This window comes from Wyeomyia smithii, chromosome 3 (assembly GCF_029784165.1).
Source record: "Wyeomyia smithii strain HCP4-BCI-WySm-NY-G18 chromosome 3, ASM2978416v1, whole genome shotgun sequence".
NCBI classification, from domain to species: domain Eukaryota; kingdom Metazoa; phylum Arthropoda; class Insecta; order Diptera; family Culicidae; genus Wyeomyia; species Wyeomyia smithii.
Window position 1 is genome coordinate 79,516,900 of NC_073696.1, and position 14,946 is coordinate 79,531,845.

Consider the following 14,946-nt stretch of genomic DNA (forward strand, 5'->3'; position numbering starts at 1 on the left):
CAATTGCCTTTAATGAATTTTTCGCATTTGTACGTCAGAATACGATCATCAGTTGGCAAAATTCTTCGACCAAGGGGGAACTGGGAAGGTGGTTACATTCCATAATCCCCAAGGTATCGACGAACCCGTGGTTTAAGGGGTTGGATGTAGGTCGGGATTTCATTTGCGTGATGTCCCGGCTTATGTCCAAACACTATAGATTTGACGCGCATCTCCGTCGTGTTGGGCTCGGGGAGAGTGGTATCTGTGCCTGTGGTGAAGGTTATCACGACATAGAGCACGTTGTTTGGTCATGCCCTGTACACCGTGACGCCAGGTCTAGATTAGTAGCTTCCCTGCAGGCCGAAGGTAGGCAGCCGGCTGTTCCTGTTCGTGATGTCTTGGCGAGCCGTGACCTATCCTACATGTCCCTTATATACGTTTTCCTGAAATCCATCCACGCCCCAGTTTAGTCCAATCCCCTTCCGCCTACATCCAACCAAACGACAAGAACACGTTAAGACCCCTGATCCGGAAACAGCAATCAGACCCGCACGATACTCTCAAGGCCCGATGGAAACAACCCAATATGCCAGTCCGTAATATCTTGGCCCAGCAGCGGAACAAATTTAATATGCTGCTTACCTATGGCAATGAAAACCATCAAACAGCAAACCTGTGCTTTTAATGCAAAATATTCTAGCTTTAAGTTAGATTTAGTTTCAGCTCGTAGTCGGCAGCGAGGATAAAAAATTTGCTTTTAGTTTTTAAGATACTTTAGAAAGTAAGCTACCAGATATAATTGGCGCCGTTAAACATTGAATTGTATTTGTGCCGTGTCAAATAAACTATAGATGAAGAAAAAAAAAAGTATCACAACTGATGACAAGGTTTTCAATTCTTCCATTATCAATGCATCAACCTCTGTAAACGCTATTGTTATCTCTCCCATAGAACTTCGGCGTTCGGCGCATACATGTGAATTTTTCAGTTGATATTGATCTCTTTTCGGATCTCGAGTGTGATGCTCTCAAAGTCCACCACTACGCGTGTGAGCATATTATCGATCGCACTCTTTTTCGCTGCCGTTTTACGACCTTACCACATGTAGGCAAAATGGTTTGATCGCTACTGTAGTAGTTAGAACAAAGCTCATCAGCGTGAACGCCACCATCATTGGGCACTAATATCACTCACAATCTGCATCAACGCTGTTGTATGGAAACGGCATTATTGTGGAAAAACAATGACTGCTCACAGCAGATGTTATGGGGAAATGAGTAGAGGTCAAATTTCTCGTGTTGTAATGCAAATTTGATTTGGCATTAGTTTGTACCATGTTTTCGAAAAGTTCAATGATTTAGTTAGTTTTAAGTATACTAAATTATTGAGATATAACTCGATTCAGACAATAATTATTAGAGCTGGAATCCAGAATTCATCTGATTCTCAGGTGAATCGGTTGAGTACACTTATTCAACCCAAAGACGCCATTGCGTTACAATTGGACGCCCACTTTCAGTTAACGGCCCAAAACCAGTTCATTCAGCCAGCGTTGAAATTATCTCATGATTTATAGACTGTTGGAATTAAATCGAAATAAATTAAATAACTCATCAACTCTTCTCTTCTCTTTCTAGCACTGCGAAAAAAATATGAAAAAAATTGAAATTCCACAGCTCCTACAGCTGCAATGAGACTTCGACATAACACTTCCAAAGCTCCGCCGGCCAATAAAAAAATTACAAGCTCAACAATGTTCTTAAAATCGCCAGAGCTGACGGGTGTCGTTCGAGGGTATCTGACTCAAATATACTGTTTGTGCTAAGCCAACGGAACTTGGCAGTAAGTGTGTGAAAACAAAAACAAATCCAACGAAAGAAACCAGACAGTCATGAATCGTGCAAAAGAAAAGAACTGCCGGTGCTGATGTGTGATAAGCAAGTTCGCTTCGAATTGGCAGCTACGACGGACACTTTCTCGCCTCAATCACGCAGGTTCAGTGACCCAAAGGGAATCAAATAATTAAGCAAAACTAACTCGATAATCACAGCGACAGCGGCGGCAAAACCTGTCTAGATGAACCGATGATGCTGGTTAGCAAAAACGATGTACCCTCTACAGCCAAACTAGTCGCACTTTCACTCCACATCCACTTACAGTGCAAAATTTGGAGGTTCGTCGCTTATTAGGCAGCGTGACCTTTCCTGCCAAAAGCATCCGTAGCCGCGAGTGAAATAGAAGCAAGTCAAGTGAATCCAGTGGAAAATTGAGACAAAGAAAGTATTTTGAAAAGTTGAGTGTAAAATGTGCCCTAGGAGAATAAACTAAACTAAAAACACACACCAGTCGTTGAGCATTTGAAATTTGTGATTAGCATTATTTTTTTAATATAACTCTAGTGAAAATGATTATTACCGAAGCAAACTGCCGCCTTCTCGCCATTAGTATAGTACTATGCGCCGCAATTCTTCTAGGAGAATGCATACAAATCGACAATCGACTCGTCCAGCCACAGCATGGTAAGTAATAAAGAGGTACAAAGCATAGAAGACTATCCGTCGCAAACTTAATTAGACTGGGCTTGATCTCAGCTAACTTGAGTTTAAATGCTTCGCTTGTAAAGGATTTTTGGCCCCGACGAAATTGTAATTAAGATTAATTAACGTGAAATAAGTAACACTGATTTTATTTTTGGAATGTTCACGTATTTTAGATACAAATTTTGCAATTTGCGGAACTTGTTGTTTTTCGGATATTGGAATTTACAACAAATGATTTGGTGAAAGAGTCTCTGTTCCGAATTAAATCCGGTAAAAATCCGTACGGTTAGTAAGCCTAGTTATGATGAATGGAATACGCCTTTTTTCTTAAAACTGTTGTATAAAAATGTGCATTGTGATCTGGGTGAATTGTTTTAACGATATAGAGATCAAATTAACTCTTTTCTTAGTAATCTGTTCAGTAGTTTTTACGTCTATAGGTAAAAGAAAGACAGACAGACAGACTTCACATTATTGGATATAGATTCATATGAAATTTATATGGAGTGTCAAACCATCATAAAAACAATTCTTGTAGTTTCGAAAACACAACTTGCAGACACATAATCTGTTTATAGACGCGGGCTACGAGTCAGTGAAATACAACGAGTTGTGGCAGATTATGCTTGAGCATGGTTTCCCAATAAAACTGATTGAGCTGAGTCGTGCGCTTTTCAAAGGATTCGCGTCAACTGTGAGGACAGCGGGTGAAATTTCGGACGCCTTTGTGACGTAGGATATTCTGGGGCAAGGGGACGGGCTCTCGAACTTGCAGAGGAGCGGCACCATCATCACAAAGTCTCACAAGCTTCTAGGCATTGCGGGTGACATCGATATTATCGGTGCAAATCGTAAAACTGTGCAGGAGCTTCGAGAATTGGACTTAGTATAAACATCGCCAAAAGAATTAGGGGAGTCCTGTACAAAATGCACCTGATCATTTTAAGCGACATTGAACGTGTAGGATGATTGCAGGAATTAAAGATTTATTAGCAATAATGAGATTTAAAATGAAGTTTACTAATGAAAGGTAACAAAAACCCGCTTATAATGTCAATATCAGTTTGTATGAAAAACACTTCAGACCTAGAGACAATTGCCGGTGAATTCGAATAAGGTATAAGGTAATTTCCTTCTGTAAAACTTTTCTTAAGTCCGCTGAATCACCTCTAGAATACTTCCAAATCAACGATTCCAGCTCATGCTACATTTCTTGGAAAACTAGAGTGTCCAATGCTTACAGTTTGTTGAGGAAAAAGCTGAGTGTTAGACAGGTTACAGGGTCCGCATTGACAAGCAGGTGGTGATAGGTTCGAATCTTAGTAGAACCAAGCCATTCGTTGGCAAGAGGACTTTTAAGTATGGGTTTATCCTCCGGCTCTTCCACACAAAACTTCCCTCCAGACTCAATAACCACTGGTCTAAAGCTTCGGTATTATCATAGACGATAGCATGTTAGACGTCGTCAGAGTGATAGCTTCGTGAGGTCGATCAGAAAGGAAGTAGACTACTAAGTCTGAAGGAGAAGACAAAAGCACTATAACACGGAGCAGGTTACTTTTCAATAAGTACCACTGCAAAAAGGTAAAAACAAACAAAAAAATGCGAACAGCAAAAACGTCCGGATAATACAACAAAAGATCAAAAACTACTGGTCGCAGTGGGGAAAAACGACATTAGATGAAGCAAATAAACAAATAATTGATAGCAAATAACTACATGGCAAACAAATACTGACCGTCACACGGTGTGTCCGAAATGCCAGATTATCATACTTTAATGTACCTCGGATTTTCTTTCACCAAAAGTTAGTTTGGGTCCATACCTTTCAAAATCAACCAGTTTTAAAAAAATCAATCGGGGGAAAATTGAATAAAATTGATTTGAATTTTTTACGTATTTTTTTTTTTGGGATTACACTAATTTTTAATGTTAAATACACTGATAACGTTCAAACTAAATAACTTCATCACAATCTTAAGCTTAAAATAGCTTTTCTAGTAGTTTTTTAGATTACATGTTGAAGAAAAAATGAGATATATACACGGGTATTGAAAACAACATGACGTAAAAACCCGAACACATTTATATACTAGTGGTTGATATGCATTTGTTATTCATTTATTGCAAAGCAACCTTGGTTGCTATGGTGCATGTGAAAAAATCAGTGATTGCTATGATTTACAACACATATGAAACAGTGATTTCAACAAACCATGTCGACAATGTTAAAACAAACGACGGCTCGTCTAGTTGTTTTCGGTAGATTGTACAAAATGAAGAAAACACATGAACAAAATCGGCCTAAAACATGTCTTTTGTGTTTCGAAAAAGTGAAGCAACCTAAATTGATACGTAATACGCTGACAAAAACTATAAACAGTGCTTCATTCTCGAATGCGACAAAGATAGTGGAATGTATCCCGAAGTTCTCTGCGGAAGCAGGAATAAAACATTTGAGTTGTTAGTTGACTTTTGTAACAAAGATATGAAATCAGACAGATTAAAAACAATTTACTTTTGACGTATTTTATCATGTATACACTCCCTCAACAATTATGGATCTCTCACAATTACGGATCACTTTTGTGTTTTATGTAATTTGACTCAGTTAAAAAAACTGCTTGAAGGCATGTAGCATTTTTGCAGTAAAACATAACATATTTGCTAGCTTTGAACACAGAAAACATCGTTTTTATTCCAAGATAGATACGTTTTTTTAGAAGCGTATTATATTGTAATCCAGACCGCTCTGAAAAGTGATCCATAATTTTGTATTTGATGAGTTGTAATAAAATAAATATATTTTCTGAGAAATATTTATAAAATATGGAAACAAATACTCAATCAAGTGAAAGATTACATATTTCTGTGACTGAAAACATGTTTTTTCACACAACATTTATTTGAAACAGCACAATACAAATTAAAATGAAAACATTTATAGATTACTTATATACAATAAAATTGGGCAGAAATGTTTTTTTTTTTTTTTTTTGAATTCATACATCTTTTTAAGTGATCCATAATTGTGGGGGGACTGTAATAATTAAAAACTATTGCAAGCGATTCAGTTAAATTTGTATAAATCACCAGTTGAATCGAAAAATTTAGGTTGAAAAAACACTAAAAATTCAAATCAATTCTTTTCAAATTTTCCCCGATGGATTTTTTTAAAACCGGTTGATTTTGAAAGGTAAGGACCAAAACTAACTTTTGGTAAAAGAAAATCCGACGTACATTAAAGTACGATAATCCGGCACTTCGGACACACCGTGCGTCATTTCAAGTAAATATTTGGCTCATATAATGCCCACTTTGATCAATTTCGTTTTGATAGGGTAATTTATTTTATTGTACTATACTATAGAAGAATATAGTAAATCTTGCGAAATTTGTCGAAGAATTTGGGAATCCCAGGAAAAGGTATTTCCCGGGAATTTGCAAACCCTAGTCGTGTATTGCATTACTGTGTAATCCAATAATGAGCTTGAGCGCTAGGACAAAACCTGTGTTTACCAGTGTAATCAATAGAGAAGTGTATTTTAATTCATCTGTTCAACAGAATATCTGCCTGAGAAGTTTCTATGAGGTCAATTCAAATTTATTGAATTTCGTCCTTTAACATCCGTCATGTAACAAAATCGGCGAAAAACGTCATAAAACGAACATAAAACTAAATATTTTTACATGTATACAAGTTTGTTCTTGGTTTACATTCTCAGGTTTACATTAAACAACAATTTCTAAATATCAAGACCAAAAACAAGGGTAAATCTGTAGGGAGTAAGACTGAAAATCTTGATGCTTTGGGAACTTTGTAAGACCACTTTACATTGTTTTAAAATAAATTACCAGATTTCAAAACACATTTCATAACACTTTTGCATGAGTTTTCCCGTCGATTCATAATAACTATAACGTTAATGGTTTCCATCCTACTATCCAACAATGTCAACGCAAAATTAATACAATGACATGCGTACGTTTAGACGCACCATGTTTTTCATAGGTCTTTCTTTCAAAACTAATTGAGTTTTGAATGTCATCACTTTTTTCTCTTTGTTATCATAAACTGAAAACAAACAGCATCGTTTCTTCAAAAAAGTGCACTTGATAGAATAAAAAAATGCGAAAAATTCAAAATAAGCTGATGCATTCGCTTGGACGCACCTCAAGTCAACGTAGTAAAAGCTCAAATTTTCTGAGTCAATCAGTTGGCTAATACTTTGTAGCTCCTCCCTTACTAATAATAACTACAAATACTCTTCTGGGCATTGAATTGACAAGTTTATGGAGAGTATTTACAGATATTCGCTGCCAGCATGAACGTATGCATCATTTGAACGTATGCATCATTTGAAGAAATGATGCATTTTGTTTTAGTTTATGATATCAAACAAAAATAAGTGAAGACATTCAAAATCCAATTAGTTTTGAAAGAAAAGCCTGTGAAAAACATGGTTCGTCTAAACGAACGCATGTCACTGTACAAGATTACTTTCATATCATTGGATACGATCTGCTGGGCCTAAATGACTAAACTATTACAAACGGGGCACGGGTCTGAGGATTGAAAAGAATCACTTCTGGTCCCTCAGTATCCCCAAGATTACTGGAACGGATAAAGCCTAAGAGTTTCGGCCCATTATTATGTTGTACACATTAGAGAAAATTTCAGAACTAGTTGTAAAATGCTAGCTGATGCATTATTCAAGTAGTAATAATTTGCTCTAGTACAAAAAAGCAGAGCCTCGGTGCTACATTCCGATTCGGAACTCGACCTTCTGTTTATTATACACAGACTTCGCAGCCAACCTTTAGGTGTACAGGACAATTGCGAGGCCAGCGCTACGATCCTACTAACACTAACAGTCTCTCCCGAACCGAGACTCGAACCTACGACAACTGGCTTGTTAGGCCAGCATCGTACCTCGAGACCAGCTGGGAGGCTTTGCTCTAGTACAAACTCTCTTTAATTAAGGTTAGGTTTATATTTGTTACTAACTTACAATGTGTGTATGTGTGTAGGGGGGCGGCCGGTTACTGAATCTGCTTCTGACTCGGGGTACTTTTTCTGACGGGTGATCTGCTTTGGGTGGTAAGTTGTGCTGGTTCTACGGGGAGGGGTGAAAACTGACTAGTTCACTCTCGCCGTGCTGTTTTGTTGCTTGGCGGCACTCACGGGGGTGCAGCGGTTGCTGCTTTCGGGGTATGCTACGGTGACTGTTGCTTTCTGGGAGGAAACGGTGGATGTTCCTTCTAAACGTGCACTACCATGTAGGTCCTTCGTCCCGTTCTTCGGTGTTGAGGCCCACGTGTGGGTGGATCGTCGTTTCCGTCGAAACTCAGGACAATCGTCTTTTCTCGGCACCGCGTGCTGTCCGCTTTTGTCGAGCCAATATGAAATTGGTCTATGTGAGGAAAGGGAAATGGCTGGGCTCAGAACACTTTCGGAAGGCTCGATCTGGCCGTTTTCTAATTGAAAGAAAGATTTACCTGACTGCCGCTAATAAGCGCAAGATGCGCTGTACCTTCACACTATTTCATGGGTTATATTCACAGGTTTTACCTACCTTGATACCTTGATGGCTACAGCGTGTCCTCACGCCAATGCCGAACGTATCGTAGAGCACCATCTTCGTCGGTCTTGGACGATACTCCTCCAGTTCACCCGAACGTTCAGGGCTCTAAGGTCCTCTCCCACTGCATGTAGCCAGCGTGTTCGTGGCCTCCCACGAAGCCACCGAACACTTGATTCCGAGCCATCCAGCGTTGCACGTATCAGCCTAATCAGTTTCGCCGGAAAACCATGTTCGAGCATTATCTGCCACAACTCATTCCTATTTACCGAATCGTACGCTGCCTTTGAATTAATGAACAGGTGGTGGGTCTGTAAGTTGTACTCCCGGAATTTATCCAGGATCGTCCACAGGGTAAACATCTGATCCGTCGTTGATCGGCCCTCACAAAAACCAACCTGGTATTTGCCGACGAAGGCGATCTCAGTCTGTTGAACAGGATACGTGACAGTATTTTGTACACCGAGTTCAAAAGGGTGATCCCTCTGAAGTTGGCACACTCTAGTCTGTGCCCTTACCTGTAGACTGGGCATATGAGGCCATCCAACCAACTGGTAGGCAATGGTGGATTAACTGATGCAGCTGCTGTGTTTGAGAAGTTCGGCCGAGATCTCGTCCTTCCCAGCAGCTTTACTGTTCTTCCGCTCGCTCAGAGCCTTCTTAACCTCATCCAGTGTTGGTGGTTCCACAGTTTTACCGTCGTCATCTACGTTTATCCTGCTTCTCGATACGCCTTCATTATTACCGTTCAACAATTCTTCAAAGCGCTGTTGTAGCCACAGTTCCATGGATAGACTACCATAAACTGTTGCTGTTGCCAGTTACGTCAATTTCTCCTATCCTCTCATCTAACTTTCGGCGGTACTCTGCAGATAACCCTCCAGCTGATAAGCAATTGGTCTAATGTTTGTTGCACTCGTGACACTGGATAATCACGCCCGAATTTTTGCTACTACAAGATAATGATCTGAGTCGATGTTTGGCCCTCTGAAGGACCTCATATCCATGACGTCCGAAAAATGTCGACCGTCAACCAGCACGTGGTATATCTGGGAGCAAGTATCATCACTCGGGTGTTGCCAGGTATGTTTGCGGATATTCTTGCGTGCTAAGTAGGCCATCCCCCTACCAGCGACGAAGGTCACAAGCCGCAGACCATTGTCATTGGTGACGGAATGAAGGCTTTCCTTTCCAATAACAGGACGGAAGAAGTTTTCTCTCCTGATCTGCGCGTTTGCGTCTCCGATGGCAATCTTTACATCTTGTTTTGGGCAATCTCCGTAGACCTTACCCTGGCTCTCATAGAACTCGTCCTTCATGACATCGGGGCATAGATGGTGATCAGGCTGTAGTTGAGGAATTTGCCCCTCATTCTCAACAAACAGACTCGGTCGCTTATCGGTTTCCACCGGATAACTCGCTTCATCTGCTCCCCGATAACTATAAAACCAACTCCACGTTCTGCTCTGTCGCCACCGCTGTAGTAGATGTGGTACTTAAATGAAGTGTTGGCGATGGGATCCACCGCTCGGAACTCACGTTGTCCAGTTCTGGGCCAGTGCACTTCTTGTATTGCTGCCACACTTACGCCGACCTTCTGCAGTTCACGAGCCAAGAGCCCAACACGTGCGTGTTCATTCAAAGTACTCACGTTGCAAGATCCGACTTTCCAATCATTGTCCTTTTTTTGTTGCCGGGTCTGTTGCCGTGTAATCAATCCGTTTACTTTACTTTTGCCTTTCGTGGTTTGTTTGAGTTTCGGTATGCCACCTAATCGGGGTTGCGCTACCTACATCATGTTGGCACGATACAGCGTTGCCCGCTTATCCTTTACGTGATGACCACGGTCATAATCATCACAACCATCCTCCTTTGCCAGGGCTTTGGACCTGTAGCACTTGTGTTCGATAGTGTCAAGTTCGTTCGGACATGCTACTATGTAAATCCGTTATTCGCTAGCGGAGTTATTCACAGGTTTTGATAATTTTAATTTAATTTTCTGTATTTGTCCTTCTCTCCTTCTAGTAGTTTCAGCCCTCCTCTCAAGCCAACATTTTGCCATCCCATATTTCGTTATCCGCTTTTTCCGGCAGATCAACTAAGTGTAAGTGTTAGAGAGCTTTTAGCCGCAAGGATACAGAGTCCGCTTTGATATTTAAGCGGGTGGTCGTGGGTTCGAATCTAAGTAGAATCAGGCCATTTGGTTGTCAAAGGACTTTAACATGGGTTTATTCTAGGTTATCCACTACATACCCTTCCTTCAAGCTAAATTCTATAGTATACCTGCTGACTTTCATCCTAACAAAAGTAAGTCCCTCTTATAATAAAACTGGTCTGAGTAACGTATAAAAGTTTTCTTCAGGGAATTGTGATAATGGCACGATCTTGACTGGAGGAACGAGGTTTCGTTAAGACTCCTTCCTCTTGACAAAAAGTTCTACTTATAATAAAACGACCCGGGTGTAAAGCATCACGCGGTGTTGGTAGGAAGAACGAGGTTTCGATAGGACTCCTATCTCTTGACAAAATAAGTCCCTTTTAAAATTAACCTGGCCAGAGAGGAACGTTAAGTGAAGTCTCACTCCAGGGAATTGTAATTTGACAATATTGGTAGAACAGAAAGAGGTTCGGTATAGTAGGGCAGTAAGCTTGAAACCAAAGGATAAATACTCACACACAACCACAATATAAATGAAAAAAACGTATCATTTACTTCAATAGCAATACTGCCAACGGTATAAAGTGCGAAGTACAAAAAACACATGGGCAATATCACAATAGATCAAATGTCTCTGGTCGCAGAGATGAGTCCGCACAGAGCAAAAAAAAGTGTAAGTGTTTTGTGTGAACCCTGAATCTCAGTGTTATGTTGGTACAGTTTTCAGTTTTTAATTTGAATGTTAGCCGTCAATCATCTGTTCTCCTATATCTATCTATTCATTCACCTCTATTAATTTTAAATTCATTGTAGTGAATCGTTTACTCAAAAGGAATTCATTTTAATAAATTCAACTTCCCCTGAATGTTGCTTGGATCTCATGATGATTCATCACGATCACTAGTTAATGAACCCGCAGATATTAATAATATAAATGACGTGATAAATACCGACTTCACAAACCTTTTAGAGTTGAACAACTTCTTATCATTAAGATTCACTTACTTCTAAAATCAAGCCATCGACATCGGAATCACTGGCAAAAACTCAATAGAAATAATATAAAACAACCTAAACTCAACTTATCAAATAGCTCACGTGCATAGAACCAGATCGGCAAAAAAATCAAAACAATCACTCTCACTTTCGCCCTAGCCGGCTAAAGCAACACATCAGCCGGCAAGCATACATTACACGCCAGTTTCGGTTCTGTTTCATTGACCGAAAGTCTTAATCCACCGTGCCTGCACGCATGACGTTTCGACCTATATACCCACCACCCCCGGCGTGACGGGATTGCGCCACCGTTTAGTGCCATCGGTAGCCTCTGCCTCGACCGACCACGGGGCCACTGACTGAGGAAAGGCATCGCCAATATGCAAATAATAGCAAACATCCGCTGTATCGTACTACTCTTCTCTCCCGCCGCACCGTAGATGATTTAACAGCAGATGCAGAACAATACTCCAATCCACGTTCGTTTATATGAACAAACAATTCCATCGCGGCGAAAATTGCATAATACGTTCGTGCTACCAAACACCAACTTTCCATAACACTGGGAAAAGCAAAGGAAGGTATGTGAAAGATTTACTGCTGGACAGTAATAGTGGCTCCCATCTTCACGCTAGCTTTAGGTGACTTGAGCGAAAATGCATAAAAATTCTAGCACCCAGGACGGGGTTGGAAGGGGTGTCAAAAGCGCATTGCTCGTCATTGTTCAATGCATTTGTGTGTTACCGGAACAGCAACAGACGGACAACCAATCGGTATCATTGATTTCGAACGGCTATATGCAGGCCTCCAAATATGTCTATGTGACTTCTGTCACCATGTAGAACATAAATAGTGGTTCACGTGGTTTTGCGGCTGGCACTTTTCGAGTAGTTAGTTATTACAGGGTGTCACGATCAAAACTTGGTCAAACAAAAATATGTGTCAATTTTTTTTTGAATTCGAGTTGAAATTTCTTCAGTATAAAATGTAGTAAAATATTCAGCTGAGCTTCCGGTCGACTAAGAGGTGGGTCAATAATATCTGCAGCACTTTAGATTGATCGGAAAGTCGGCTATAGTTATTAGAATAAAACCAAATTTTTACAGTGATTCAGTATATGTATTTACTTCAGTTTACATACGTCGGTTAAATTTTGGGATGAGTTTGATTAAAATAAATTGGTGGTCCCCGTGGCTCTGTGGTTAGCGATGTCGGTCGGCTAGCTCTCCCATACGGTTGTGATATCGGGTTTGATTCCCGATCGAGTCGAGGATCTTTTCGAGCTGGAAATTTTTTCGACTCAGTACTGGGGCACGGTGTATCGTTGTACTTATCCTACACATGCAAAATGTGCCAGAAACAATATCGATAACGAATGCTCTCAACTAATCTAGTTGATCGAGACCGCTACTAGCCCCAGCGCTAAGCGTGCGATATTGTATTGTTTGAGTAAAATACCCGACATATTTGATTAACGCTTCTCATCAGAACCTGTACAGTCATTTTACCATCCCATTCAAAAGAATGCACTATTTTCCAAAATATTACATTTTATTCCCTACTGCTATTCTGGAAAAACCTCCTTAGGAAAAGTGATTTCTTCTTAAATGATAAACTAATGTCATCTCTACCAGAAGAAAACAAACTACCGAAAAATGCCTTTTTGACAGTCCCAGTTGCAGTAAGAATATTGTTCTTCTAGCTACAGTATTATATATTTCTTAGCGAACTTCGGCAGTATTATATGCTTAAAAATATCTGCCACCCTTCCCTTTCCGATAACCGTAAAAAACCACTGCCCATGAAGCTGTTTAATGTCTGCCTTGATGTAGGTTTCATCGTTCATCACTACGCAATCGAACATCACCAGTACCATATATTCGTGTACAGTCTTGTACTTCCGCGATCGTGTTCTCGTTACGATTTAGGGTCACTTCCTTCTTATGAGTCGACAGTCCATGTTTCATGTTTCAACTCGATACATGGTTGTTTTATTACGTTGATGACAGTTGGTTTGGCCATTTTTAAGTCGACTAAATTTCGATCGTAAACCACTTCTATGTGGTGATTATTAGGCAGCAAATAAATACGCGTCTTTTGAATGAAAATTTGATCCGATATGCCTTACAAGAAAAAACGGGGTAAACAATGTCGTATAGCCAAAAATGAGATGAGTAGGTACCACCAGCCTTAATATATTCTGTATTTAATAAGCAACAGGTTGTTTCTACCATTAAAAAACAAAACGATATCTGTTGAAAACCACATTTAGCATTTCAATTAAACAATCATGCCCGTTTTCGTTTGCTCGTTATCTTTTTTCAGATTGCTTCGAGCGGATAGCGCTAGGTGCGATGTTACCATTTGAGAAAACGTTTCGAAACTCAGACACAAACTCGTTGAAAATCTGCGAAACGCTTTGCCTCAACGACAAGGAATGTCAGACATTCGCCTTTGGGTAACGTATTTCACCAGCATAAATTTAGCTCAGATGTTTTAAAATCCATCTCAACATTTCAGCATATCTGGACGAGGAAACGGGACCTGCCAGCTGTCGGCGAACGTGATCGACGCTACCAACTCACGCCCCGTCGGCACCGTATTTGATCCAGATTTCGACCTGTACGCCAGGAAGTACAACTGTTTTTTAGACTCTAGCGGGCCGTCGAATCCTCCTCCACGGCCAGGGGGTAAGAATGAAAGCAAACATCATGCAAAATCCATGCTTACATAATTATTATAATTATTATTTTAGGGCTAACCAACTTCCCCGCGAATGAAGTGCCGCCAGGGGGAACTCAAAGGCCATCATCTGCTTTCCCTCCACCGGGAGCTCCTGAGCGGCCAGGTGCACCGGTATTTACACCCACCGGTACTACGGCTACCGGAGCACCAATATCGACTACCAACAATGGGTTTTCCGAGGTCCGGCCTACAAGTGAATATCCAGGAACTTTTTCTACCAACCCAGGGTCGACCTTCAACCAAGGTACCGGCGAAACGTTTCCGGAGACGACCGCACCTGGGGAAGAATATTATTCCACGAAGGAGCAACCTTCGTCCACATTGGCCGGTCACTATACTCCAACAAATAATGGAGCCTCAGGTCCTCCTAGTAGCACCGGATCAGATCGAGTACCTCCCAAACCAACACAACCAGACGAAAGCGCTATGAAATACCCAAGCGATTTCAGACCACAATATCCGGGTGGTTCAGGCCCATCGCGACCTGGAAATTATCCGTACAACTTTCCAATGCTTTATGAAACGAATTATCCACTGCCAAACAAAATTGAACCTTTTCCGGGAGTGTACGCTCCAAACATACCATCTGTGGATAACAATTATCTGCGACCAGAATACGCTGGATATTTTGGAAGACCATCCGGACCGACGGGTCCGACCGGCGTCATGAAGCCAGTGGATAATAGTGCCTCTGGCTACGAAGGCAGTGGACCTCAACCTCCAGTTGAACATAAAAATCCCGGCTACGGATCATCCCATCGGCCATCGAGCGCAGGATCTGCGTCCGGGCCGTCAGGATATGGTAAACCGCGGCCACCCTCAGGTGCTCCAAGTGGGCCTACCGGTGGTAATGGATACCAAGTTACGGAAGAGAAACATGATCTTCATCCTACAAGATTAAGACGTGAGTACATAAAAATTCATAACACACTCAAATCAAAGA

The 14,946-nt window shown here is 40.9% G+C and overlaps 1 protein-coding gene across 2 annotated transcripts in view; it reads left to right on the top strand.

Annotated features, from left to right (window-relative positions):
* Positions 1-14,946, top strand: part of LOC129730357 (uncharacterized) — a 62,058-nt gene that overhangs the window by 16,362 nt on the left and 30,750 nt on the right. For both annotated transcript variants that reach the window (XM_055689637.1, XM_055689638.1), the window contains exons 2-5: positions 1,620-2,501; positions 13,584-13,716; positions 13,779-13,948; positions 14,014-14,907. In XM_055689637.1, coding sequence (XP_055545612.1) covers positions 2,387-2,501; positions 13,584-13,716; positions 13,779-13,948; positions 14,014-14,907 — 1,312 coding nt within the window. In that variant the 5' untranslated portion in view covers positions 1,620-2,386. The remainder of the gene's footprint in view (positions 1-1,619; positions 2,502-13,583; positions 13,717-13,778; positions 13,949-14,013; positions 14,908-14,946) is intronic.